This window comes from Lacerta agilis, chromosome 17, assembly GCF_009819535.1.
Source record: "Lacerta agilis isolate rLacAgi1 chromosome 17, rLacAgi1.pri, whole genome shotgun sequence".
Taxonomy (NCBI): Eukaryota; Metazoa; Chordata; class Lepidosauria; order Squamata; family Lacertidae; genus Lacerta; species Lacerta agilis.
Genome location: NC_046328.1, coordinates 18,225,856 through 18,253,239, shown reverse-complemented (window position 1 = coordinate 18,253,239; position 27,384 = coordinate 18,225,856). Strand labels below are relative to the sequence as shown.

General features: G+C 41.0%; 1 protein-coding gene across 8 annotated transcripts; it reads right to left on the bottom strand.

The window, feature by feature from the left end:
- Positions 1 to 374: 374 nt before the first annotated feature.
- HORMAD2 (HORMA domain containing 2) lies at positions 375 to 26,564 on the bottom strand. 8 transcript variants are annotated; one of them, XM_033135892.1, is made up of 13 exons: positions 26,515 to 26,564; positions 24,419 to 24,505; positions 24,171 to 24,315; positions 23,417 to 23,480; positions 23,084 to 23,123; positions 21,139 to 21,159; positions 18,733 to 18,759; positions 17,099 to 17,166; positions 14,454 to 14,611; positions 12,001 to 12,266; positions 11,274 to 11,376; positions 10,179 to 10,228; positions 375 to 1,076 (listed from the first exon to the last, which is right to left on the bottom strand). In XM_033135892.1, exons 2-13 carry the CDS (start codon positions 24,467 to 24,469, stop codon positions 969 to 971), a joined length of 1,101 nt encoding a protein of 366 aa, XP_032991783.1. In that variant the 5' UTR covers positions 24,470 to 24,505; positions 26,515 to 26,564; the 3' UTR covers positions 375 to 968. The 8 variants fall into 8 exon arrangements, with proteins under 8 accessions (XP_032991783.1, XP_032991782.1, XP_032991785.1 ...); XM_033135891.1 differs by lacking the exon at positions 26,515 to 26,564 and having other exon boundaries at positions 24,419 to 24,561; XM_033135894.1 differs by lacking the exon at positions 26,515 to 26,564 and having other exon boundaries at positions 12,013 to 12,266; positions 24,419 to 24,561.
- Between the last annotated feature and the right edge of the window lie 820 nt (positions 26,565 to 27,384).

Below are 27,384 nucleotides of genomic sequence, written 5' to 3'. Positions count from 1 at the left end.
TTTTATAATCACCCCTATAACTGTATTTCAGTTAAGCACTATTGTATGCATATGCTCATTTTAAAAAGAAATATAGATGGAAAAGCATTCTAGCACTAAATAGAATATAAATTTAAATGGTGTAAAGTGGCAATAGATTCCCCGGCACATATCATAACTAGAACTGTTAAACAGACAGAAGTGCTAAAGTAGTCCATACTTGCAGGGACGGCACTGCTCTTCAATTCTTTTAAAAAGCATCAGATATTCTGTGGTCTGAGGTAGATTCCCCATAAAATATGAACCAAGTGTAGCAATTCCACACTACGTGCTTTGTGATGAAGCACTTTGGGGCAGTGTCACTTAATGAAGAGGAAATGGGGCTGTTGTCTGGAATGAGAGATGAGACTTTTTATGTGGACAGAAGGCAGATAAATACCTGAATATTTGTAAATTAACAGACTATGGCGCATGAGTGCAAATCTCCAGTACTCTCATCTACAAGGAATAAATAGGATCTTATGGTGACTGTCCCCAAAATCTTCAACTGCTTGGGGGAAGTGGAAGTAGACAATGAAACAACTATATCCTGCTACAGTTTGAACTACAACTTGCATTTTCAGACTGTGGCATCTTAAATGACAATTAATAACCAAGTGACAGATACAAGCTCGAAAGAAAAGAATGGGGGATGTTTCTATCAGTGTGGCAAAAACAACAACTCCAAACACCCCCCAAACCATATAGAATCTATGTAGGTTCATTCTAGCTTAGCTATATACCATCAAAGTAACTACACCCTAAACATTTATATATACATGTCTATTCCACACAGGGTTTAAAACAGGAAACTAGATACAGCCTCTTCAGAATATAGATATGTTCTGTGCATGGAGAATTCACTAAAGCAGGTAAAAGATTAGAAGCCACAATAAACAGGAAGGATGCCTACTAGCACATTATAGTCAAAGCAAAACAGTCCATGGCAGTCATAGCTGCTGAGCTGTAAGAATAGAGTTGACTGGCATGCTGACCTTCCTCTTCTTCACTGGGCCACTTGTTTCCTCCTGGCTAAAAGCACTGTCCAGTCTCAATTTCTGCAAGAGTAACAGGAAAGAAGATTGGTCCTTCAGTATATCTTGTAATTCTAGGCACATCTGCCTCTCTGGAGTAGTGTATTTGAAACTGTGTATTATTCACTAAACATTTCCCCATCAACTTGTCTGCTAAGCAATACTTGCAGGAAGATTGATGGAACTGTAACATATTGCAGAATAGTCCAGTGCATGTTCTAGGGAACGAGTTCCCAAATTGTGATCCACGGACCATCAGTGGTCTGTAAGCTTCATTCAGGTGGTCTGCAGCATATCTGCATTAACTATTAATATTGATTTTAAAATGTATTTTCATTCCTCCTGTTACTTCTTATTGTGTTGCAGACTGAATTCTATGGAACGCAAATTGTAATATAATAAAATACAATATAAGAAATATAAGAAAATAAATAAATACAATTAAAATCATACAGTACATTACAATTGCTGCAACAGGAGGGGGAAAAAAACATTAAGCGGTCTGTCTAGCTAGGTCTTGGTTGAGACTGGCTGGGGAGACCCAGCCAGATGGGCGGGGTACAAATAATAAATTATTATTATTATTATTACTGTGACCTAGAAGAACATACTCAACATCCACCTGCAACTGTACATTGACAGGGAAGATATATAGTGGAAGCGAGAAGCGAGCTCGATTCTCATGGAATCTTGACAGACATTATGCATTTTTTCTTTGTGCTTCAGAAGAAATTCAATTCAGTTTGCATTTAAAAGGAAGCTTACCTAATTTGCACTATCAGAAACAATACAGCAACTGAAACAAACCACCCTTTGAAATTTGTATGTCTTTGAATTTTGCAGTGCAGCTCTCTGGCCAAGCAATTTGTACAAAAATCCATACCGGTATATTGGGAGAAAGTGTGCATATAAATGAATATTAGTAGAAATAACATAGACAAATCTATTATATGCTGGAAAATTGCTTTGCAAAATTGTGTATATTGGGGAAAACTGTGTACAAAATGTGTTTATTAGGAGCAATTTGCACTAAATTGCTGATTAATGTTCATGAGGATTAAAACAAAAATCACAATCTGATGTAGAAATATGGAGAACCAAATTTAAGAATGGAAAATGAGGAACTAGGAGAAACCAAAATTGTCATATTAACCCATTCTTACTTCTCATTGAGGAACCACTGATAAGCTTCTGTGGAACTCCAGGATTCAGCAGAAGTACACAGTTTGAGTGCCACAGCACTAGAAGACTGTAGCCTTTTGAATGTGCTGCAGTATCAAACAAAGGTGAGTGCACACAGTAACACCCAACTACCCTAATCAACATTCATGGCCCAAGGTCAACAGTCCATTTTCTGAATCTTCTTTAAAATGTATTCATACATCAGATTGTGCCACAAAATATCCTTGTGTCCGAAGCTTAGCTTATTATATTTCAGTGAAAAAGCATTTTGTTATAGGTCTTTTAATTGTATCCAGGTAGTGGGAAGGTTCAAAGCAGAGGGACAAGAATGGTACCGACTAGAGCATCCTTCATCAACCTAGTGCCCTCCCGATGTTATGGATTACAGCTTTCATCCTTATTCCATCATGAGGCCATGTTCTATGTTCTCCTACCAAGAGAATACTGTAACCATGGCTTCTAAGTGACACCACAGCATAGGAGCCAAGTCCTAGGGGCTGGGGGTTCTTCACCCCCCCAATAAAATATTTGACACCCCTCCCCCAAGTTGATGGGCATCGCCATTCAAATAGTGTGTGTGCATATCATGTCATGTGATTGATTATGCAGGATGGGGTTTAACAGGCCCCCCCCCCCACATTTTATTCAACTTGGCACCCCTGCACCACAGCACTTTCATCGCAATTGGCTGCCCTTCTATGTTTCTGACCCTGAGGAAAGTTCCCTTCTCCACAGAATTATTTAATGATGGTGATGATTAATCATAAACGTAAATGTAAAAACAAACATTTAATCTGTATAAATTATTTTTGGGCACAGAATAGCGATAGAGAAACTGTGACGCTTAAGATGCTGTTTGTTTTCAACTCTCATCAGCCCCAGACAGCATGGCCAATGATCAGGGGTTGTGGAAGTTTGTCCACTACACAGTACGCTGTATGAACGTGTGTTGACCCCCTTTTGGGTGGTTTGAAACCGCAGCATGGTGGAAGTGTTGGATTCTGTCTCTCTGACATTGACCAAGGGGTGACTGCGGGGGTAGCCGAGTTTTTGGCAGCAGTGCTTCAAGGAGTACTTTAACAGGAGGAAATTCTAGATTTTACATATATACACATACAATCAGCCTATGAGTTTAATTGCTGTTTCTCTGTGTATATATATTTTAAAGTTCTTGTATGTGATTCTTTCTCTCGCGATTTTACTTGTAAAATGCCTAACAAAGGTTTGATAAGTAGTAGTAATCCAACAACATCTAATGAGCCAGAAGTTCCATGTTCCATGCACGGAGCAAATGCAGAAATTTCATTGGCTTTTTTAGACATCCACAGATTGCACACAGCTCAAGGTATAGTATATAAAATTTTGCACAGCCAGGTCTCAGTGTACCTCTTTACCCTGTACATAGTGGCAGAACTGCAACCACAAGGACCACGTTTCCTTTGCAGAAATGCTACTTTTGAGGGCTCAAATGCTTTCTTCTAGCTGATCTATAAATATTATTCTACCTTAAACAAAAAATAAACTATTTTTATAGAAGGGAGGAAACCTCAAATTGTTAGAAAGCAACCATTTCCAACCTAGGCCTAAGAGTAAATGCAGGAGTTGCCAGATAGAGGAGCTTTTCCCACAGTTTTCTGTTACTTCTGTTAATGCAGTGACCTCCTCATCCCCACATCATCAAAAAGGAGAAGTCCAGTCTTTGCACAAGGGACTGTCTTAAAAAAGTCTTCATTGAAGACTGGCGAAGTTAAGCACACAGGATTAAGCTGACTTCGCCACCACAGCCACCATCAAATGGCTGGGAAATTAAAATGCACGAGTAGGGACTTCTGCTGTGCCTCATGCAGGGTTGGCCTGAGACCAAGACATTTTGATGCCTAAGGCAAAAACAGCAACTTTCCCCTACCCCATGCACAGACACTAATTGAAATAGCTGACAGCAGAAGTAAGTTCAAATGTAGAAGTTCTATTGAAGTGAATGGGAGAGACACCGGTGCAAACATGCCTTGTTGCAAAACTGAAGGCAGATGTTTTGGGGCACATTCTATTGGGATGCTATGACGTACAAGCTTCCTTTCAATAAAGCTTGTTCAGGAGAATGCCCATAGGTCAGATTTGTCTTGTCTTCCATTCTGTGGTCCTTACTTGTGCTCAGGGTCATAGGTAACTGTCTTATTCTGAGTTAGACCTAGTGTTCCACCTAGCTCAGTATTGTCAACAGACTGGCAACAGTTCTGAAGAGTTTCAGGCAGGAGCCTTTCCCAGCCCTTACCGGAGAGGCCAGGAATTAAACGTGATCTACCCACCTTACCTTGCCTCATGCTCATACTACAGGTGCCAGTTAATTAGATCAATTAGATGATATGGCCACCTTCTCCACATCAAAAGCAATGTACAGTAGAGCTTCTTTAGATTAAGAGTTCCATTTTACAAGACAGTGTCAATGCTAGTCAGTGGAAATGCTTATGGGGAAATCATTTGACTGGTCCAGAAATGGCTGTGTAGTTCTCTTGGTGGAACTACAACTCCAGCAATCATCTGAAGGTACAGATAAGTCAGTTTTTAAAGAAAAATCATTGTCTCGTAAATTAAGGTTTAATTTATAGCTCTTCCTATGCAAAAGAATTAGTTCAAATTAGAAATGGTCTGAAGCTGGGATAGCTCAGTCAGAAGAGCATGAGACTATTAATCTCAGAGTCATGGGTTCAAGCCCCACATTGAGCAAAAAGATTCCTGCATTGGAGGTGATTGGACTAGATGACCTTGTTGTACATTCCAACTCTACACTTCTATGATTCTATGAACATTTCTGCTCAAGTTCTTTTGGTGATTTGGGAAGGAGTGGGGAGGAGAACTCCCCTGAAGTTTTGGGGGCGGGAAATGTTTGTAAGAATTTGGGGGAAGGGACTGGTTTACCTTCATTTATCAGGAAAGGTGGCTAAGTGGAGTAGGGAGTTTTCTTTAAAAACAAACAAAAAACAAACAAGTCTTATGACAGCTGTAAGTCTCATGAGTGCTCTTTGCATCTTCCATGCTGCATTTCCAGGTCCAACTGGAACAACAATATGTAGTTCCCAACTCAACCTCACAACTTGAAAATTCTTATTTTCATTCCCACAACCTCCTCAAATTATGAAATCTCCCCTCCCCGCAAAAAAACAAAAAAAGGCAATATTAACAAAAATCCAGTTCAGCTCTCAGTTGGAAGCTCATGAGCAAACAGGGCCCTCGGGCCTATCATAGCTGCCTTCCCAGTCTCAGCTTCATCAGAATATCACTCTTCTCTTATTGGCCTGTCTCCCATCCCTTGATGGTACAGATGGTTGAAGGATGGAGTAAACCTAAGGCATGGCACTTTCCCATGCCTTTTAGTTAGGTGGTAAGTAATCCAACTGATTACTAATTTGCTCCCTCTAGTTCTTCTCCCATTACAGATTGCTTCAAAAGTAATTGCAACTGAGGAGAGGGTGTGGCAAGGAATGAGGCTAGAGGTTGAACTTCAAGATTGGATGATGTAAGGGATAAATGTGGTTGGTGGATATTTATATAGTTTTATTTATTGTATCCTTCTTTTGTATTAATATGATGTTCACTGTTGTGGAAGCCTTTGGGCCAGAAAGCAGTACAGTATATAAACCATCGCAAATAAATCATAATGTTGGGAGAATGCCCATTTAATTAGGTCCCATATCAGGAACACCAAATATAAACAAGTAGCCAGGTTAATTAATTGACTAGCACAAGAGTCCAAACTATTAATAATTCCTGCCTCTCCTAGAACTTCTCAAATTCATACTCCTCCATCGTCTCCCAAAACAGATGGATGCCAACAAGATGAGGGAAAAGGAAACAGGGTTATGCCAGGGGAAACTTACGGTAGCCATGAATCTATTCATTCAAATATGTCATTTTTTGTAATGTTTGAGGCCCAAGACCATGATCTTCCATAGTGTTTTTTTTTAAAGCCTTTATATACCTCTAGTTTTGACCAAATATGGTGAGGGAAAATATGAAAAGCAAGTGAATAGTAAAGCCACCCCTTTGTGTGAAATTCTTTCCATACAAGTTATCTCCACTGTCATTTGAATGTGTGTGTATATCATTATAAAAGTGACTCTGCAAGAAAGGCATTTTCATCTTTTTAAAGATCTGCTCCCTAGATAGCCCTTGTCTCAGGCAAACATCCTTTCTGCCCTTCCCTGGAATCACAACAGTGGAAGTTTCTGCTCCACCCTGTTGCTTCTTTGGGGCTTTCTTTGTCCTAGGAAAAGCAGTCCTTCTGCCAAGAGCAATGTTAAGGATGGAGGTATGTCTGAGAGTTCCTGCTGAAGGGGAGAGAGCTGCTTTCAGGGAAAGTGTCTGCCCCAATAATTCTTTACTCACACTTCTAACATGCTGTGGAGCATGGATGGATAGATGGCGAGGAACCAGTTGGTGGCCGGAGGGGGTGTGGGTCGGGACCATAGCTGTCAACTTTCCCTTTTTTTGCAGGAAATTCTCTTATTCCAGCGCCGTTTCCCATTGCAAAAAAAGGGAAAGTTGACAGCTCTGGTTGGGACTGCCACATTTTCCTAGCAACAGCACTTGTCTGAGTGATCAGTAAATGTGATACCACTACAATGGGTGTATCAGCTGCATAGCAGACACTGTAAGAGCCAGGCTAAATGGAAGAGTTTTAGAAGTAAAATACATCTACAGTAGGTCACCCAGAGCAACTTAATAATCCATTCCATTGTAACAATTTTCATAGGGGTAGTCTGTTACTAGATCTACTCATGTACACGCATATGTGAAACTGTATTGAACATGCATGTTCATGGAACTATTATTGTGGGGATCATTACTGGAGATGCTTGCATGCCAGAGATGTTATTGAAATGGACGCTATTATTTTAAAAATACCAGTTGAAATCCTGCTTATTTAAGGGAGTTAGCAAAGACCAACGAATGTAAGAAAAGGTCCTGCTTACAGGCATTTGGCTGAGCACTATGAGAACGGAATGCTAGATTAGATGAGCCATTAGCCAGCTCCACCAGTCTCTTTTTATGTCCTTAATCTAAATGAATATATGTTTATTTACAAAAAATGGCAGGCCTAAGTAAAATGGCTTCGCAGCTCAATGTGACAACATAAAGATAAAATAGCAGGAAGGTTAGTGAATACAATCTACTGAGGTTACCCAAATCTATATTGCCTGGATCATTAGCTTAAAAGTTCCTATTAGAAATAGAGAGATACAGTGAGATATGCCATTATGGAATATGAGTGGGCACTCAGAAACCCAGACAAGCTATTGGGAAACTGAAATCCACCAGGAAGGGGAAAATTACACATGCAAATGATGTGGGTTCAGATGTGACATGAACTGATCTGTGTCTGAAGTGAGGGAGATCAGTGGAATAAAAGAAGGTAGAGAGAAGTGAGAGGGTACATGCAATAGTTTTAATGGAATTGACAAGCTGGATCACAGCTAATGTGTACAACAGCATCCCAGCCCTTTTCTGGAATGAGTGTTTAGAGCAGAGAACTGGCAAAGGTGGATGGGTTGATTAACATTTTCTTTGCTCACCATTTCATAATTCCTCCCTCAAAGCTGCTTTCCTTAGCACAGGGTTCTAAACACACATTATCCTTGCAAATGCACACTTTGAATCTCATAGGAGAGGAAGTTATTTGGGTAGGAAATGGGTGAGATTTAGAGTAAAGAAATGGTGGACACAGAAAGGATTAAGCAGCCTTCCCTTCTATTTCTGAATTTCCCCTTTGGAACTGACTTTGACTTTTTAAAAGAGAGCCTTGGAATACACTTACATGCATTAGCACAGGGAAATCTGTGGCCCTCCTGTTGTCTCTCATCAAAGTTGCCAATATATAGGAACAGTCTGAGATGGTGCGATCAACACCTGGAGGACCACATGTTCCCATCTCTCTATTAGTTAGCTCTTGAGCCAAATACTTCAGCTTAATTTGGCTGTATACCAGACTAAGTAAAGGAGAGTCAGCTACAAAATGAATCACCCTAATACATTCTTTGATCTCTCTTGCCTACGTTTTACTGCACTTTCTTACCCACAATGTTATATTCAAATTTTTGTAGTCTGGTTTTCTTTGTGAGCCCGATTCCACTAAAGTATGTGCTAACCATTTATTTGGCTTGCCTACTTCCTAGTGAGACAATGGGAAGGGAAAGTCCCTGTGGTATGTGGAACAGAATGAATGAATCATTCACAAAGTAATGGCATTTTGAGATCAGTGTACTGCTTTTGTCTAGCAACCTGATGTTCTTTTTCCCTGAAGTAGTCCACATGATCTTGCCTGTAGTCAAGAGTCTCTGAAAAATGGAAGTCCATTTTCCCATTGATAAAGTTGCCAATGAAAATGGTTATTTATTTATGCTAGAAATTAATTACTGTGGTGACAAAAAGTAGAGGGAAGAATGTGCCCACATCCTTGACAGTAGAGTGCCCAGTACTAACGTGTTCTACTTTAATACAAGTCATCAAATTTAAATCTGCAGCATGCATGACTCATGCCTTTTTAATGAAGGCCACTATCCACAGTGTTTGTTCAATAAGTCAGCACTTTCAGACTGCTGAGTCAAGGAAGTGCAAAATTGTATCCTTCCTATTTTTTCATACAAGAGACAAGGGCTGACGTGAACAAGCCCTAAACTTACTCAATGATTACTTCAGACAAAATGTTAGGTCATCATTTCAAATTATACCACATACACTGAGTCAGTAGCCTCATGGGTCAAAGTTCGGACACCATTACAGGGCACCAAACTTTCAGTTATTTAATATATTATGTATATTTTTGTCCTGTGCTGCCACTGATACTTTCTGCCTCAGGCGCTGAAACGTTTTGGGCAGACACAGGGTTAATGAGCATTTTTCACTCTATGAAGCCAAACCCTCTACCCTTGTCCTCCTCAGCTTTCTTTTAAAAAACATTGCAAGATATTCATAGAAGCACTGAAGTACAGTATATTTTCCTTACACAGGTTTCTATTATCACCTTCATCCGGCTATGCATTACTGTGTGCTGTACATTGCAAACAGTTAAAATAATTTTAAAATAAACCCTTTTAATGGTTTGCAAAATCATTGGCATAATAATTTACATAACACTTTTGTGGTGTTCAAAGTCTGCACACACTTATTTCAGAAATCCTTTCCTGTAACAGACCAGTCTTACCACTCTAATCTTGCAGGCAGGGGACTGAGGCTGCAGTCCTAAGGGATTGTGTGTGTGTGTGTGTGTGTGTGTGTGTGTGTGTGTGCGCAAAACCCAAAGACAGTTCTACAGTCATTTGATTTTGTCAACCATTACCAAAAAGTTCTAAAACCATGGCACATTTGTAATCCACATTTGTAATCCCCCCTCCTCAATCTAACTTGAATGCTAAAGGATTTTACATCCTAACAGAATCAACACAACTACTGCTGTTTTAAGGAATGTCTGCATTGATTCCAAGCATTCTCTGAAAACTGAAAACAAACATTAAGTTCTCATCTAATGTTGGCACCATCATGTGGCACTGGGGATTGGTTAGAGGTGTGGCCTAATGCTAGAAGATCTAGCTGTTTCAATCACAATTTGGGGGTTTTGCTTTTTAGGTGGTATTCCATTGTGCACTATTGCAAAATATTTCCCAAACTTCCTGGACTCCTACTGGAAATGCAGATACATTGGCTTTAGGTGGTGCCAGCAAAGACAGTAAGCCACATTCTCCAGCTTCAGGTGTCACTTTAGGGTGCAGGGATAGTTGAAAGGAAGAATTGATTTCTACATGGTGCATAAAGACTTATTGAAGTGTTGGTCCAAGCCCAGGGGTAGAGGAACATTTGCATACCACTTCAGGCAGAAAAATGCCTTGAACTGGCACTGGCTGTCAGAGAATCAGCTATTGTTAATCATATTTACAATGTAGTGAAGCTCACCTGATGAGATGCTTTTTCTGCCCCTTTTACACCAGTCTTTCTAGATGTTTCTGAAATATAAACATTATGCTGTTTCAGGTAGACATCTTTTAAAAAATACTCTATTACCGTATTTAAATATACTGTATACCTTTAAAAAACAAATACAAAAAAGATTTTGATAAACACAAATTCATAATACAGACAAATCACTGAAGGAGCTAAATCGGGAAAATTAAAATGCATCTCTTTTAATGTAAAATATTAGTTGGACACCAGATCAGTCATAAGAACATAATCCCTACTGCATCAGACCAAAAGCCTATCTCTACCCATGTGTCCTATAGTAGCTAACTAAGTATCTATGGGTGTCTCCTTGTAGGCTAGGGCTTCTAGGTATGAGGGTATTTAACACAAGCTAAGACCACACAGTCTAATGAAACAAGTGAAGAGTTTACCACGATGCAAAACAATATGGAGTTTTGAGAAAAAGAAATGCAATGCAAAAGTTACAGAAGACCAATTCATTTCCTTTGGAGCAAAATAGCAAAATAAAGAAGATAAAAATGCCACCCACTTTCCCTAGACTTAACCAGTCCTCACCTCACCAGACTCTCAAGAGGAATCTTTATCTTGAGTAGCAGCCCTTTCTTATTTGCTTGCCTGTGTCCCAGGCTTATGACAGTTTCTCATTGCACTGAGTTCCACCTTGAACTAAACAGCTCCTGGCTAGCTACCTGCAGAAATAGACTCCTGCCTATCACAGGCCCCAGAAAGAGACCTTGGTAATACCAGAAAGCACTATTTCAAGGGGGGCACTTCACTTGGCAAGCATGAGACTGGGCCTTTCTGCGGTGGCCCCATCCCTATGAAATGCTCTTCTGTGTGACATATGTCTAGTTCCTTGCCTCACTATAAACAGGCCTTAAGTGCCTGGCTATTTCTGATGTTTATAATTGCTATTAACTGATTGTTGGTCTCATATTTGATAGTTATCATTTTAACCATTACTAGTATTTTTATTTATTTTTATAGCTTTATATTCTGTAAATTACTTTGAGAATGTCATCACTGTTAAAGGTGGCACAAAAATATTTCAAATGAATAAAGAAATACCTGCTCCCTTTTGATTAAAAAATAAACTGTTTTTGCCTTCTAAATCTGCATTCCCTTCATGAATCCTGTTTTTGTCCAACTTCATGCCATCAACTTGAAGGTTCTGAAAAACAATTTACAGCACATAGATGCTTTTTCATTCAGTTCAGTACAGGGAAGAGTTATCTGCATGTTCATGACTAACTCTGCTAATTAGTTAATTATTTCGCAAACATTAATATGTGATTTTGATTTATTATTCCACTGATTAAATTTGGAACTTCTTATGTTCCTTTCTATACAACCCTGGTGGTTTGTTGTTGCTTTTTTGTTTTTTGTTTTTAAAAACCATATTAAACATCTGGATGTGCCCTTAGAAATAACTTCTTGAGCATAAGGACTGTTCAGCAGTCCACCATCCTGCCTGTGAAACAACCTGCCCTGAAGAAAGACTGAACAGATGTTGTACAGTGGATGCTTTAATAATAGGATGTCTTCTTTCAGCAGCATGGTCAAACACAACCACCATTCAATCCCTTTGAAATCTAGAATTATAAGTAGTAATAATAACAATAATTTTATTATTTATACTCCACCCATCTGGCTGGGTTTCCCCAGCCACTCTGGCCAGCTTACAACACATAAAAAATTGTAAAACATCAGCCATTAAAAATTTCCCAGTACAGGGCTGTCCCCCTACTACAACACATACACACAATGGATTCAGGAAAATGATATCGTATATAACCTCTTCCTTTCCTTTAGTGCTGCCTTCCTCTTCTTCCTCATCACAGTCTAGCCCCTGATGGGAGATCTCAGTGGAACCATTCTCCTCAACCAGATTGCTCTCCAGCAACCCCATCCGTTTGCTCTCTGTTGTTACTCTCACTTTCATAATGTGGAACCCAGTGGAGACTGACCCGACTTTGAGGTTCACTGGGTCACCATCAAAAAGCAGGCAATCAGAGATGTTGCCTTCCTTAAAGCCAGGGGGTTGGTAATCAATGGGTGTGACTGCAAAAGAAAGACATATGAAATCCTGTGCTGCACAGCCTGAAGCAAAAGGCAAATGCAGTCCCCAGAGCAAGAAGCTAGGCTAGGCAGCTGAACAAAATGGAAAAAACAACAACCATGTTTAGTTCATTAGATATTGTACTCCATGTCAATCAATCAATTTATTTATTGCATTAGCCATATGGCCATAGCACATAGTAAAAGACCAGGCAGTGGCCTGGCACGATTATACAAAGAATACTACAGATACAGTTAAAACATTGGATGTAAAATCGTGCTGCATAATACAGATAAAATAGAGAACTCCATGTCATTTTATGCATCTTTTGTTTATTCATTATTTATGTCAAAGAATTAAATACCACTTGATTGTAAAAAAAAAACCCAAAAACCTGCGAAGTGGTTTACGAAAAGAATAAAACAATGAAATCATCAGAATGAATTATTTGTTCCAACATTTATTTATTTATTTATTTATTATAGCATTTTAACACCGCTTTTCAGTCAAAAAAAGTTCCCAGAATGGCTTACATAACAATCCAGAATTGTCAACTTGGAATGAACTCAAAGGGTCACCTACCGGTACTGAGTCCAGCTTCTTACTATGCTGGAATCTCAATTAAAGCATCTCATCTAATATTTGCTTTAAAACCTTCAAGGAAGGAGAGCCCACAACCTCCTGAGGGAGGTGAACAGCTCTTACTGTCAGAAAGTTATTCCTGATGTTTAGTCGGAATCTCCTTTCTTGTAACTTGAACCCGTTGGTTCAGGTTCTAGCCTCCAGAGCAGGAGAAAACAAGCTTGCTTCCTCTTCCATGTGACAGCATTTTAGATATTTGAAACTTTGTAAGGTTTGGCAGTTAGGCATTAGCGTATTAGGTTGAAGGTGAGGGGAGGTAGTGGTCATCACCTACCCCTCCTAATTCAAGGGTATTCTGTTAAAGGAATCCGAGGGGCATGGTCTCTGTCCAAAGCCCCAGACTGGGGGGGGGGGTGTAGGGCCATGGCATGACCCCAAGCGGTGACCCCAGGGGAGTTCCTAGTTGATGTGCATCAGCAGGTCTCCTCTTACTGGTGGTTAACCCTTCCAAGACTTCCTGCAGATGGGCAGGAGTCAGATAGTTGTTTCATTTCCAATGCCTAAGCCAATACCACTCACATTCTGTAACCAATAAAGTTGTGGCCTTTTTTGCCCATTAATCTAAAATACTGGTTTCATGTGTCTTTATTCCAACATCCCGGAAGGGTTTGGGTCCTTGCCACACAATCTCCCTTCATCTCATTTGAACCCGTTGGTTCAGGCCCTAGCCTCCAGAGCAGGAGAAAACAAGCTTGCATCCTCTTCCATGTGACAGCATTTTAGATATTTGAAGATGGCTATCATATTTCCCCTCAGTCTCCTCTTCTCCAGGCCAAACATAGCAATTCCCTCAACTGTTCCTCATAAGGCTCAGCTTCCAGACCTTTTATCATCTTGGTTGTCCTCCTCTGCACATGTTCCATCATGTCAGTATTTTTCTTAAATTGTGGTGCTCTAGAGGTGCTCTGACCAAGACAGAATAGAGCAGGACTATTACTTCCCTTAATTGGGATACTATGTTGATGCAGCCTAGAATAGCATTAGGTTTCTTTGCTGCTGCATCACACTGTTAACTCAGGTTTGTTGTCTACAAAGACCCCTAGATCTTTTTCACATGTACTACTGTCAAGCCAGGTGTCTTCCATCTTATGTTTATGCAGCTGTTTGTTCAACCTTACATTTGTCATTATTGAAATTCATTTTATTAATTTTGGCCCACTTCTCCAATCTGTTAAGGTAATCTTGAATCCTGATTCTGTCTTCTGTGGCATTGGCTACCCCTCCCAGTTTGTTTGGATGAGCATAACCACAATACCTTCATCCAAGTCATTTATAAAGATCTTAAACAAGAACAGAACCCTGTGGACAGAACCCTGTGGTCCCCCACTTGTCACATTTTTCTAGGATGACAAGGAACCACTTAGGTATGTAGCTGTTCTCACACAACTGCTCCATTCCTTCCCGCTGCTCACCTTGACAACCAATTTGCCTCCAGTCTGCAAACTTTGACATACATTTTGATAGCAGTTCCCCAATTTCCTTGGTTGTGTGCTAGTCCTGGGAATTAATTTAGGGGAAGCCAAGAAAGGTGGAGTCTCATCACCTACCATCATTGTAGTAGAACAGTTTCATGGTCAATGTAATGTCATTAGGCAGCGGTCCAAGATTCTGCATTAAGACATACAATTTGCGGATCAGCAGGATGCTGGCTTGCTTAATTTCCTCACCCTTCCCTCCATTTGTAAAGCTCCCTTGAGTGTCACCACTGAAACGATAAAGAAGTCAAAGTCTGCTCCAAATCATATGGCTCAACATTAAAGCATAAAACAAACTTTAAAAATAGATACACTCAGCAGGTGCCAAGAAACAGTTTACTGAATTGAGGAGCTGAAGTTCAATATATATTTTATATAATCCTATAAAATAAGTTACTGTGCAGAATCAGATGCAAGGGACACTACTTTTTATGCAATACCAGTGTAATGCATAGCTGTGTACTGACAACACGGGAAGCTGACATGTGCTGTGTCAAACCACTGGTCCCATTGGCAGGGGTGTTTCCCAAACCTTTGGGCCTTTTGCATGGAAAGCATGTGCTCTGCTACTGAACTTTGGTCCTTCCCCCCAACCTATGAGCCAACCCTAGGAGTTTGAACCCACAGGAGCATGAGTCAGTTGCAAGATGATGTGCAATTGACAGTCATGGACAGTTCCGCTCTCATGTTTAACTGCTCATGTGAACACTAGTTGCATGAGCAGTGTGACATGAAAGCCTTGAACACACACAAGATTGCAAATCTGATTGGATCTGTTGGGAAATCTTTAACAATGTGTCCATTTCATGGAATCGGAGCAATGATCTTACATGAGTTCACAGTACTGTAATCATATAATTTCATATGATAAATTATTTGTGGGAGCGAGCAACCTATGGAACATTAAAACTGACTCTGAAGTGTTCTGTGTCATTATACCTTCCATAAATGAGTGGAGGACACATGGAAAGAGGGCCAAGGACAGGACAAGAAGTATGTGCCATCTGAAGACACTTCAGCTATCACAGATCTACTTACAACAAAGCAACTTGAAACATGTACTGTACAGTGATATGCTGCTGCAGCCTCTTCTGATAAGATTGCAGATTGAGTTGCCAGAATTAGGATAACACTGTACCTGTAGTTACACCAACACAAATCAGTGTGTACGTGTTGGCTATAGCATCTAACCATTCTACAGGATTTGAACTTCAATCTCACAGCGACAGTAGAAGCCAAAATAGCAAAATGATTTTCAGTCACAAAAGCAACCACTGCCACTTACGCTCCACTGGCAAATATAGAACACCCACTGACACATTTTACAGTAAGGATATAAAAGGGCTGCAGAGTCTTTTCACCACTATAATCAAGATAAATAGGAAAGACAGATTTGCAGTGGGCTACTGCCTAGAATTACAAAAATTGTCATTAACACATGAATTGACACTATGACTGTGGAAAGGGCACAGCTCCAAAATTAAAAATGGTTATGAATACTCATTTGTTCAGCATTTGTATCTATGAATCCCATCTAAGAAATAAGGAACCAATTTCAGAAACAATTAGATTGCCACTGGAGAGTATGTGCTCATCCTTCTAAGAAAGATTTAATTAAAGCAAGCTGAACAGGTTTATTTCAGCACCTCTAAACCTGTAACCCAGATCTTGACATCTAGCTCCAGTTCACACAGTGAGAATACTAGATGCAAAGTGAGTGGTGAGATATCCAAGAGGATAATTGAAAATGCCAAATCACATTAACATATTTTTTTTCACCATGGAGGTACATCATGAGTACCTTGTGAAGTGGCTTATCAAAGAAAATCTGAATTCTAGGTTGTACAGGGTATTTTAACTAGATGGTATATATATGATGTTGTGGAACTGTTTACAAACTACAGTTCCACATGATTTGTGCCACCTGGTGGCAGTGGTGGGGAAAGCACCATCTGACAGGAAAGTGTGCAATTTGGAGCCCAATTAATACATCTCAGTTCATCTGTCAAATCAGAAGATGGCCTGAGTCCACTCACTATTGTCTCTGTCTGATCCTGATCTTGCCCTGAAGCAAGTCACACTGTATTTAATATGATTTATTCCTTAGGAGGTAGACACATGATTGCACCCTTAGTACTGTAAAGAGGAATCTTATAGTTATCTAATTCACAGGCTTGTTGTAGAAGACATGCAATAATAGACTGCAAAGTAGTTTGCATGTGAAAAGGCACCACACAGTAAGTAAGTAAGTAAGTAAGTAAGTAAGTAAGTAAGTAAGTAAGTAAAACAAAAAGTCTGTTTGCATAACAGCAGTTTTCTCAAATTAAACACTTCAAGGCAGGGATAGGGAACCAAATGCAATCTTCCAGGCCTCTGTCCAGCCCTCAGGACACTCCTCAGACCATGCCCTTCATTGCCCCTCCTCTAGAGCTTTTGCCTGGTTCTGATGTGTCCTCTTGCTTACCTGGATGGAGGATGGAGAGAAGTAAGTATAGAAACCTCTGACTGCTGGATAGCCTTCTATTAAAAAAAAAAAAAATAGACCCTGCTCCTTTTGGCTTCTGGCCCTGCCTAGGCCTAGGACTGGCATGTGGCCCCTGGAAGGTTTCCCATGAAGGAATACTGCCCACAAGCTGAAAAGGGTTTCCCTTCCCTGTTTTAAGGCAAGCATCTCTCTCAATGTATTTGCCCAAGAAATTAAATGATGAAGTGTTTACCTATCAAAGTCCATCTGAGGTCCATTCCTTGAATACTTGAACTTGAACCGGTAGAATTCTGTCATGTGCTGGAGATTGAAAAGCAAAGAGCAAGACCGATTGTAACTTGCTACTGTAACAAATAGACTTCTTACCATCATGGGATGTTCTAGCCATATAATAATTCCCACATGAGATCTCAGAAAGTGTTTTCCATCTCCTTATATTAAAGCACATGAGATATCTGTTGACATTTCCCCCTCTTCTTCAAGTTGATTGCTTTGTCCTTAGATATCATTACTGTGTTGTATTAAGGACAGTCCCACACTTGATGTCATTACACAGAAAACTTTATTTTGGTCCTATAAAATGTTATTTTATCCATACACAGACCATTTATCACATTACTTTGGCTCTAATTAGCTGGAACATTTAGTACTCCATGTACAATGTTGCTAGCCTAATTCATCTGTCATGCTAAGAGAAACTGTGTATGGAAAAATCAAACAGCTGAGGGAGGGCAGAAAACGTATGAAATTGCTTGCTTGTAGTGAAATACCGTACAATACAGACGCGGGTGGCGCTGTGCGTTAAACCATAGAGCCTAGGGCTTGTTGATCAGAAGGTCGGCGGTTTGAATCCCCGCGACAGGGTGAGTTCCCGTTGTTCGGTCCCTGCTCCTGCCAACCTAGCAGTTCAAAAGCACGTCGAAGTGCAAGTAGATAAATAGGTACTGCTCTGGCGGGAAGGTAAACGGTGTTTCCGTGCACTGCTCTGGTTCACCAGAAGCGGCTTAGTCATGCTGGCCACATGACCCGGAAGCTGTATGCCGGCTCCCTCAGCCAGTAAAACGAGATGAGTGCCGCAACCCCAGAGTCATCCGCAACTGGATCTAATGGTCAGGGGTCACTTTACCTTTACTGAAATAAGCATAAATGGGTTCTCTCAGGGTGGGAGATGCTGTGATTATAATCAAATGTGTATTGATTTAATTCACATCATGCCTTCTCATTAGGATGATCAGGACAGCTAACAAAATGAAACTGCACAAAGCAATTACAATGAACAAAAATGAAACCACAAAAATCAAATAAAAAATCATAATAATTCAGGATAAAAACTGCAAGCTGGTTTTGACACCTCCCTCTTCTGCTGAATGTGGATGTTCTAAACTCAACCATAATGGCAAAAGGAGGACTTGTTGCCAGACACTTCCTTCAGCTGCTGACAGATCCAATGGGCAATTGGAAACTGAAGTAAGACACATGGCTTCAGCTTAGTCCGGGTGATGATTGTAGATCTTATAAATGATGGTCTAGGAGTGCCTTTGCTGGTTTTCTTTTTTAAAATAAAGCTGTGTCCCCTCTCTATTTAGCAAAGGAAAGAGCTTTAGCTCACCAGCTTTGCATGCAAAAGGTCCCAGGTTCAGTCTTCAGCATCTCAAAGTAGGTATGGGAATATCCCTGTCTGGAATGCTGGAGAGCAGCTGCCAGTCATTGTAGATAATGCTGAGCTGGCTGGACCAATGGCCTGACTCAGTATAACACAGCTTCCTATTTTCTAAGCATGCATGTGTTGGTGGTAGAAGCTGAGATTCTGGCTAACTTGAACATAAAGCATAATTTATGCCTAATTGATTTTTGACTTTCTCTTACCTCAGGTTCTTTAGGGTTGGTATAGATCTGTTTTAAGAAAGCAGACTGAGTTAGCATTGAATTTTCGTAGTGAAAATAAAGCAAGTACAATTCTGTTTGATCACAGGTAGACTATAAATCTCACTGCAGGAATTTTTTTTACTCATCCTTCCTGGATCTGTAACTAGTCATACAAACTGTGAAACTGTGAGATGTGTATATAAATATCTGTCTTGCAAAACTTTCCATAACCCCAGCTCTCATTCAGGGAATTAATAAAGCAGCAGTACCCACATAGATACCTGTAGTCAGTTTACCAAACCATCCAATATTCAAGACTTCCCTGTGGAAATGTCAATCAAAATATCTCAGAGTAGCAACTGCAGAAACATGGGACTTCTCCTGACATAATTTTTAGTGCACATTCATGATTACTTGTTCTCTTGATGCTATTGGGGCAGTCACACATGATCCCACTTTCAATACTGTTTGTGCCTGCAAAATATTTGGGGCTGACACACTACTTTACTTCCAATCAGTGCAAAATCCCATAACTTGCTATATTTTTTATACGTACAAATGTTCTGATTTATTTTTGTTCTGCCTTTTGTTGCACTGCCCCTCCAGACAGAAATAATATGGAAGCATTGGGGAAGTATTTCACAATAAACTGAAGCAGAATAAATCCACCACTAATGCACTATTATTATGTTAAGAACATGATGCAGAATGTACCTGCCATAAAACACCAGTCTGGAGAGGTCCATTAGGGCAATGAGATTGGTTTTACTTGTCTGTCAAAAGCGAGTGTAACAGCCACAATAGTCCACCATGCAAAGTGAAAAAACTGCCCTCTCCTGGCCACTACTTAACGGGGACAGTCAAAACTAAATGAACAGGCTACAAGAAGAATAAGCTTTTATAACCAATCATTTCAGCTTTTTGCAAAGTGTGGTGTGTGGAGCTTGCTGTTCTGGGGGTGAGGGACTGTCAGCCGCCTAGACCTTTCTATCCAGCCCCCGAGCAATCTCCAGGCCACACACCTCTCTGTGTCTTCTTGGAGTGTTTCTGCATGGCTGGAATGTGTCTTGGAACTCTGATAATGCTACCTGCTTGTCTGGATGGAGAGATGTGTGGTGTGTGTATATATATAAAGCTGACTTTTGCATGACCAGAACATAGCCTACGGTACAAAAGTAAGAGTCCTATCAATTTCTCTGCCCACATTGCCACGATCCCCACCCATCACTGCCATGCAGCCCCCAGAAGGTTGTCCATGAATGAATGTGGCCCTTAGGTTGATAAGGGCTTCTTATCCTTTGCAACATGGGGGAAAGTAGAGTACAAACTCTCACTCTTGTGGGGGGAAACCAGGGTGGTGAAAAAGACCCTCCATCCCTCCAAACTCCAACAGCAAATCTATTATGTATTGTTATTTGTTTGTTTGTTTTTATTGTTAGCAACAAAATCTACAATAAACTCAGTATCTGTGATTAAACATTAGTCTGCTTGTGTTTACTGTGTCAATAGAAAATAAAGAAATCCTACATGTAACAAACTTATTGTCTGTGATTTATCAGCTGTACCAGGGCAGTTGCCCCTCCTGCATGAGGCAAGGTGAGGTGACCGCCTCAGGTGGCAGGATCCACAGGAGCAGCAAATCCAGCCTCCATGGAACTCATCACCAGCTGCTGCGTTTGGAGGTCAGATCATCTGCTTCCCCCAATGCTGCCTCTGTAGAGGCTGTAGAGCAAGCTGTAGGCAAACTCGTCCCTCCAGATGCTTTAGGACTACAACTCCCATCATCCCTGACCACTGGTCCTGTTAGCTAGGGATGATGGAAGTTGTAGTCCCAAAACATCTGAAGGGCCAAGTTTGCCTATGCCTGGTGTAGAGGCTTTTGACCCATAGGAGGCCCTCCTGATCTCCTCCCACCCTTGTTCCCAGATCTTCACTCAACCCTTCTTCCCTGGCTGAGTGTGGGGGACATACTATTTTGTGGTTCACCTCAGGTGACAAAATGTATTGGGCTGGCCCAGAGCTGTACAGTGAAGTGTAGTTTAATGAAATAACTAAATACTTCTAATAAAGAATTTTCAGCACTTTCACCAAACTACAATGCCCAGAGACTTGGGGCGGGTGGAGACTGGTGGAAACTGAACTGGTATTAAACCTTATAAAAAGATGTAGATGTGTAAAGATAGCACTTGTAAACATATTTAAACAGGCTAGAGATTGTGGAGTGTACATCACAGTGGGAAGTAAAACTTGAGGAAAGTGTTCAGATATTGAGGTAAAATACCGGTACATTGTTGAAATATCTTAATCTTTGCCCAAGGCAGGTCAGGCCAAGTTACCAGTAGTAATTGTTCTTTCCAAACAGAGGAAGAGCAAATCCTCTGTGAATTGATTTCATGTGCTACTTACTGTCAAGGCAGCCATATGTAGCTGGGGGGGAAAAAGAACTATCAAAAATCAGAATTTCATTTTAAAACATCCCCATCATTTCTTCACTTAAACTGCTACTATTTCCAATAGCTCAGGGCTGAGGGGGCGGGGGGCGGGGGAACCAGCTTTTTTTTACTTGGATGTGTTGCGGTATATTGGCGACTGAACAATGCAAATTTTCAAGTCTAAATTGTTTACTCAGAGAAATATCTCAGATGCCATTTTGCACGTGGTTTAACATTGCAAAATTTGTCTTTACTGTAAATAGCAGTTGCTGGGAAGGACTTATCAGAAATGAGACTACAGCATATGGGGTGGGGGTGTTAAACTTTCCCTCCTGAGCTGTGGTGCTGATGCAAATCTCCATCCCAAAGGATGGGGGGGGGGGCCCTCACTGGTGCCAATATAGTATTTTCCCCACTTAGAGTGGTAGATGGAATTGCAAGAAACATCACTGACATCTTGTGGCCAATTGGATTAATTACACATAAAAGGTAGCTTTAGGTTTATATTCCTTTTTTTAGTTGAACCCACCTGTATAAATATTATAAAATCAGTTTCTGTACCACATGCAACTGAAAAAGGCAATCTTAACCCAGTGTTTGGTATATCTCAACTACTTTCATAGGGCCAAATTAGACCTGCCGACTTCTTTTTACCTTTGAAGTGGTTGTGGGGGATTTTAGTTTTGATGAATGCAGGTGCAGGGTAATTGATAGTTTAACATTTCCCCCTGTGCTAAATCAGACAGACAGACAGACACACACACACACACACCCCTCTTTTCAGTGCCCAGAGGAAGAAGGAAATGGGTACTTGTATTGTGCCTGATCCCCAACCCCTACACACACGTGAACACACACACACACACACACACACACACACACACACACACTAAGATTAATAGCAGCTTCAGGGGCAGCACGGTGGGAAAGGACTAAAAATGTGCTGCCTCTGTATGTACACCAAATAAGGAGCCAAATGAGGGTGAGTTGGGTCATGTTTTCACATTCTCAACATAATTTCAGCTACTTATGTGAAAAGGAAAATGTGTTGTAGTTATTTTTAGATTCTCTATTATAGTCAACAGGGATGAAACAGATTTTCAGATTTAACATCAGACCTGGACCTGAATAACAAATCAAATCAGAATGACACAGAACAGATCCAAAATAGATTGGTTTGCTTCTAAATGCTACAAATACAGATACAAATAGAACCTTGTAATTTCTGTGCGCCCCTCTTAAATATTTCCTCCGCACATCTGCTCTGATCAAAACCAAAACTTATTGTGAATGCTTTAAGGTTTTTTAAAAAATGTCAGGAGATCCTGCAGAGTGTTTGGCTTGTCCATCGATATATAGCAAAAGAACTAGCATTATAACTTAAAAAAATAAGCAACCAAAGTACCGGTAACAAGCACTAAGCAAAGAAAAGTACCTAGGCCAGCTATCTTTTTCTTTAAATGATGCTTTGACAACTGCTTTTGCAAATGTGACTTTTCCTCCATCTTTAGAGAAAAACTGCATCTGTTCAGTATCTGCATATCAAGCAGCAGTATTGGACTGGGATCATTATCGTAACATCATATGGTCATCTAATTTTTTATTAGCATAATATATATATTACAAGTCTGATTCAAACTTACTTATTGAATTACTGACTATCAGGCACAACATGCAGCAGAATAGTCTGCAAATTGATTTGATTCATGGACATCTCCATATTTACTCCAGTTGCAGACATGGCATAGGCAAACCTTACAGCTCTAGAGGAACAGTTTTCTTTGGTCAAGACAATTAATTCAAGGCAAGAGGTGAAGAGCAGACAGTTTTGCAGTGAGGTTTCCCTGCCCTCTGTAACCCTGTGGTGAAATCTCATGATATTTAAAACACGATTTAATATAAATGAAATCAAAACTTACATAGTTCTTTTCCAGCGCATCAAAGCACCCTTGAATCCTGCTGGAGCAGATATATTAATGAATGAACATTCATCCATATATATATATATAGTGATAACATCCTTAGTTGCCAAATGGAGTTTAGAGTTCATAGCGAAGAAAATGAAGGAATGCTCTGGAATGTAAAACCTGTGCCCAGTTAAACAATAGTAAGGTTTATATAAATCTCTGGTTTTTGTACCATCCTTGGTTGGGGATGTACAGTATGTACAGAGTTTGTGCAGAGCCAGGCATCTGCTACAATCAATATCCACTATGGTATCTTCTTGATCATTTGGGATTTCTGTTTCTTACCACTTGACTACCTGGAGTGAACCCTGGCAGCTTCTATCTTCTCGAAGAATTTTTAGGCACATGTCTGGAGGATGAAAAACAATGCAGTTAACTGGTGTTTATCAAGTTGATTTCCAGGTACCAAATATTGGCTGCTTCCGGACAGGAGGCTTCAAGTTCAACCTAACTGCTCTTCCGTTGGAACTCGGAAGTATTGTGCTTTTTCTATGTGTACATCTCACTATATTTGCAAAGAGAGAGACAGAAACAAAGACAAAGACAGAGAAAGCAGCTTCAAATCCACATTAAACTTAAATGTAAGGTAAAGGTAAAGGACCCCTGGATGGTTAAGTCCAGTCGAAGGTGACTAGGGGGTTGCAGCGCTCATCTCGCTTTCAGGCCAAGGGAGCCAGCGTTTGTCCACAGACAGCTTTCCAGGTCATGTGGCCAGCAAGACTAAGCTGCTTCTGGCGCAATGGGACACCGTGATGGAAACCAGAGCACACGGAAACACCGTTTACCTGCCCACCGCAGCGGTACCTATTTATCTACTTGCACCAGCGTGCTTTCGAACTGCTAGGTTGGCAGGAACTGGGACAGAGCAACGTGAGCTCATGCGGATTCGAACCGCCAACCTTCCGATCAGCAAGTCCAAGAGGCTCAGTGGTTTAGACCACAGCGCCACCCATGTCCCTAAACTTCAATGTGGATAAGCCTGACATGTAATAACTCAAGAGCTCAATGAAACAGAAGAGACAAAGGCAGCAAAAGTTACCATCTAAATAGCGGGTTCCATAAGAGCTTTCTGGGAAGAGCCCCCGGAGATAAGTTATGCAGGAGATTGAAACTGCTAGCAGCCTTTTCACCAAAACCATAGACTGCTGCTCAGTGGCAACTCTGTTTGGAAACAGAGACGTTTCCTGAAAATGATGAAAACATATTTCCTATTTGCTTTAGAAGACAAATAAATAAATTGGAGGTCTACATTTCTTCTTAAAATAATACTACAGGTTTTCTTTGTACCTTCAAAGTTTTGGGCTTCTGGCCAATATGCAGGAGTTGAGCAGTAGCCATATTCGTTCAGTTAACTGTTTTCCATGGAGTGTTGGACCTACAGGAAGACAGATATGCCTATGATAAAAAGAGTTACTTCTAGGCAACCAGGGATTTCAATTTTCAGCCGTTCCCTGGCTGCCCCAATTTTAGACTCCAAATGATTACCATAAGTTTTTGAGGACTGTTAAGCTTTGGAGGCTGATTTTCAAGACTGGCCTATGCACTATTCAACAGCTATGGCTTACCTGACTGTGTGTAATAGTTTCAGCTGCCCTTTATTCACATGTCACTGATGGAAATAATTGTATTTATAATTTAGTTGGCACCTTTCATCCATGTTACTCAAGGCAATGAACAATGTTATTTCCCTCTCCTCCTACCTCATTCCTGGAATGCAGAAAGGCCTCAACTTCAATTTAATAAAAAGCACTCAGATGGCAGGCTAGAAAAACTTTGCCTTAAACTAGGACAGAAGTAGGGAGACTAATGGTTTATGTGACTCAGTATAAGTACTGTACAAAGTTAATGAGTGTGAGACGCAGGGATAGCGAATAGCATAAAGCTTCACTTCTTACTGAGAATCACATTTTCTGAGTATTGAAAATTGGTTCAGTTACTGCTTTGAACCATGATAATATTATAAAGAATGGTATTGTCTTCCAGGTTTGAGCCCCAGGTTGGGCAAAAAGATTCCTGCATTGCAGGGGTTGGACTAGATTACCATTGGATCCCTTCAAACTCTATAGCTCTACAATTCTATGACTGGGGGACCATGGCACCCAGATCATTCAGTTCCTGACAGAAGTTAAATGAATGCTGTTCAAGAAAGATATTACACAAGTGATTTTTTTATGTTCACAGCAAGAACCTCTGGCCCCCTGTGATAAAACACTCAGCCATGACAGAAGTTCAGGTCTCATATGTTTTGCCACCACTCAAAACCTTAGGTACGAATGTGGGTGAGAACTCTTGAGAAATTCAAAAGGCAGGGGAGAGGTGATGCTCTTCCCCACGCTCCCTCCATTTTGTATCGAATCCGCATGCACACTTCATAGCGGCGCTTAATTTGTGTCAAACTCTCAGCCCTTTCAACACCATGGCTCCAACATGGGCAGTTGCCCACTTAGCCGTGAACTGTGACAGGGTCTTCTTGGTGGTTGCTCCCCATTGATGAAATGCCCTCCATGGGTGTAGGCAGGATTTTTCTTGAGGAGCAGGCTTTTATTATGAGAGGCAAACTTTTGTTAGTGGGGGATAAAACCTCAAATTTGTATTGATTTGTACTGATTTTTTGAGGGGGGAACAGCTGCCCCCTGTCTATGCCCATGGTGCCCTCCCTAGTGAGGTGCGTCTGTCTGCAACCTTTAGGAGTACCGTAATTCAAAAATATTCCTGTTTATCCAGTGCATGGGTAGGCAAACTAAGGCCCAGGGGCCGAATCTGACCCAATTGCCTTCTAAATCCGGCTCGCGGACAGTCCAGGAATCAGTGTGTTTTTACATGAATAGAATGTGTGCTTTTATTTAAAATGTATCTTTGGGTTATTTGTGGGGCATAGAAATTCGTTCATCCCCCCCCCCCAAAAAAAATATAGTCCGGCCCCCCACAAGGACTGGCCCCATGCTGGAAGTTTGCTGACCCCTGATCCAGTGCATTTGATGGCCGACAGATACCTTTCCTGGCAATTCTGGGTTGCACCAATGCTAGTCCTACTTGGAGCAGACCCACAGAGGGTTATTTATTTTTAATAAATGTGTATATACTCATAACAATATCCGAGTGGTTTCCAACAATTATACATTCACTGTACCATACAGTAAATTAGTGGATGTGGCTCATTTAAATCAATTAAATTCCACGGGTTTACCCTGAGCAGGACTTAAGTTGGACACAATCCCTGAAATAATGTTTAGCTGTGAGAGCAGGTGAATTTCTCCCCAGAGGTTTTTAAACTGCTTTTGGAAGTTCTAATTGTATTGTTTTATTACAGAAGTGTTTGCCTCCCTGGGCTCCTTTGCAATGAAGGGCGGGGTTATAAATTTAAGAAATGAATACTAAGCGACCCCTGGAACGCGTGAAGGGCAACTGAAGTGTCCCTGAGCAAGTGCAGAGCGCATTTCCCTTGAAGATCAGATCAGAGGAGGGCTATTTTCAAACTGAAAAAACCGGAGCCTCTCCAGACCTCTAATTAGGCTGTAGGGTATCTCGAAGTTGGGGCAAGCAATGGGGACGTTTGTTTCCTTCTTTCCCTATATATCTGGGGGAGTTTTGCGACGGCGGTAGGGAAAGCCGCAATTTCCCTCAGACGGAGCTTCCCTTCTTGTGGAACAGAATGCTGCCCGCTGCCCGCCTAAACTCAACGGTCGACTCCGACGCTCTCCTCAGGCGGGCTCTAAATTTAAGCGGGAAACGGGCAGGATTCTATTTGACTTGAAGGGGGGAAATACCTCCGTCTGAGGGAAAACCTCTGGCCGTTTAGTTTCATATTAAAACATTAATCCGGGTTCAGTGCCTAAAAAGCACCTATCTCCAGTCAAGGGCGAGGAGAGACTCCCCGCCTGAAAACCTGGAGAGCGATAGCTGCCAGGGCTTGTTGACAATAATACCAATGGGCTGACTTAGTTGTAGAAAGCAGCTTCCTATTTTCGTGCAAATGAAGGTGAATCGGGTATAGAGAGGGAGTCTGCTCCGCTGCTTCCTCTTCCTCCTCCTTTTGCCGAAGTCGGGGGAAAACCTCCTTTCGGTGTTGCTCGCCGGCCTCATTCTGCCGGCTGCTTGCGCAAGGGAAAGAGATCCATTTTTCTTAATTTTTTTATGCAAACCCCAGTCATGCCTCTGGAGCAATTGGCCTCCTGGCCAACAGAGGAACTGTCTCTTTCTAAAGTTGTTTATGCACGCAGGATCGCCCCCTTTCTGCTTCCGCCTTTACTGAA

What these genes read in the sequence shown, in the direction of transcription:
- HORMAD2 (XM_033135892.1), bottom strand. Translation starts at nt 24,469, where the DNA reads ATGGCTACTGCTCAACTCCTGCATATTGGCCAGAAGCCCAAAACTTTG. An exon ending in TGGAACCCGCTATTTAGATG is followed by an intron (nt 23,481 to 24,170) that starts GTAACTTTTGCT and finishes TTCATCCTCCAG; the next exon opens with ACATGTGCCTAAAAATTCTT. An exon ending in ATGCGCTGGAAAAGAACTAT is followed by an intron (nt 21,160 to 23,083) that starts GTAAGTTTTGAT and finishes TTTCCCCCCCAG; the next exon opens with CTACATATGGCTGCCTTGAC.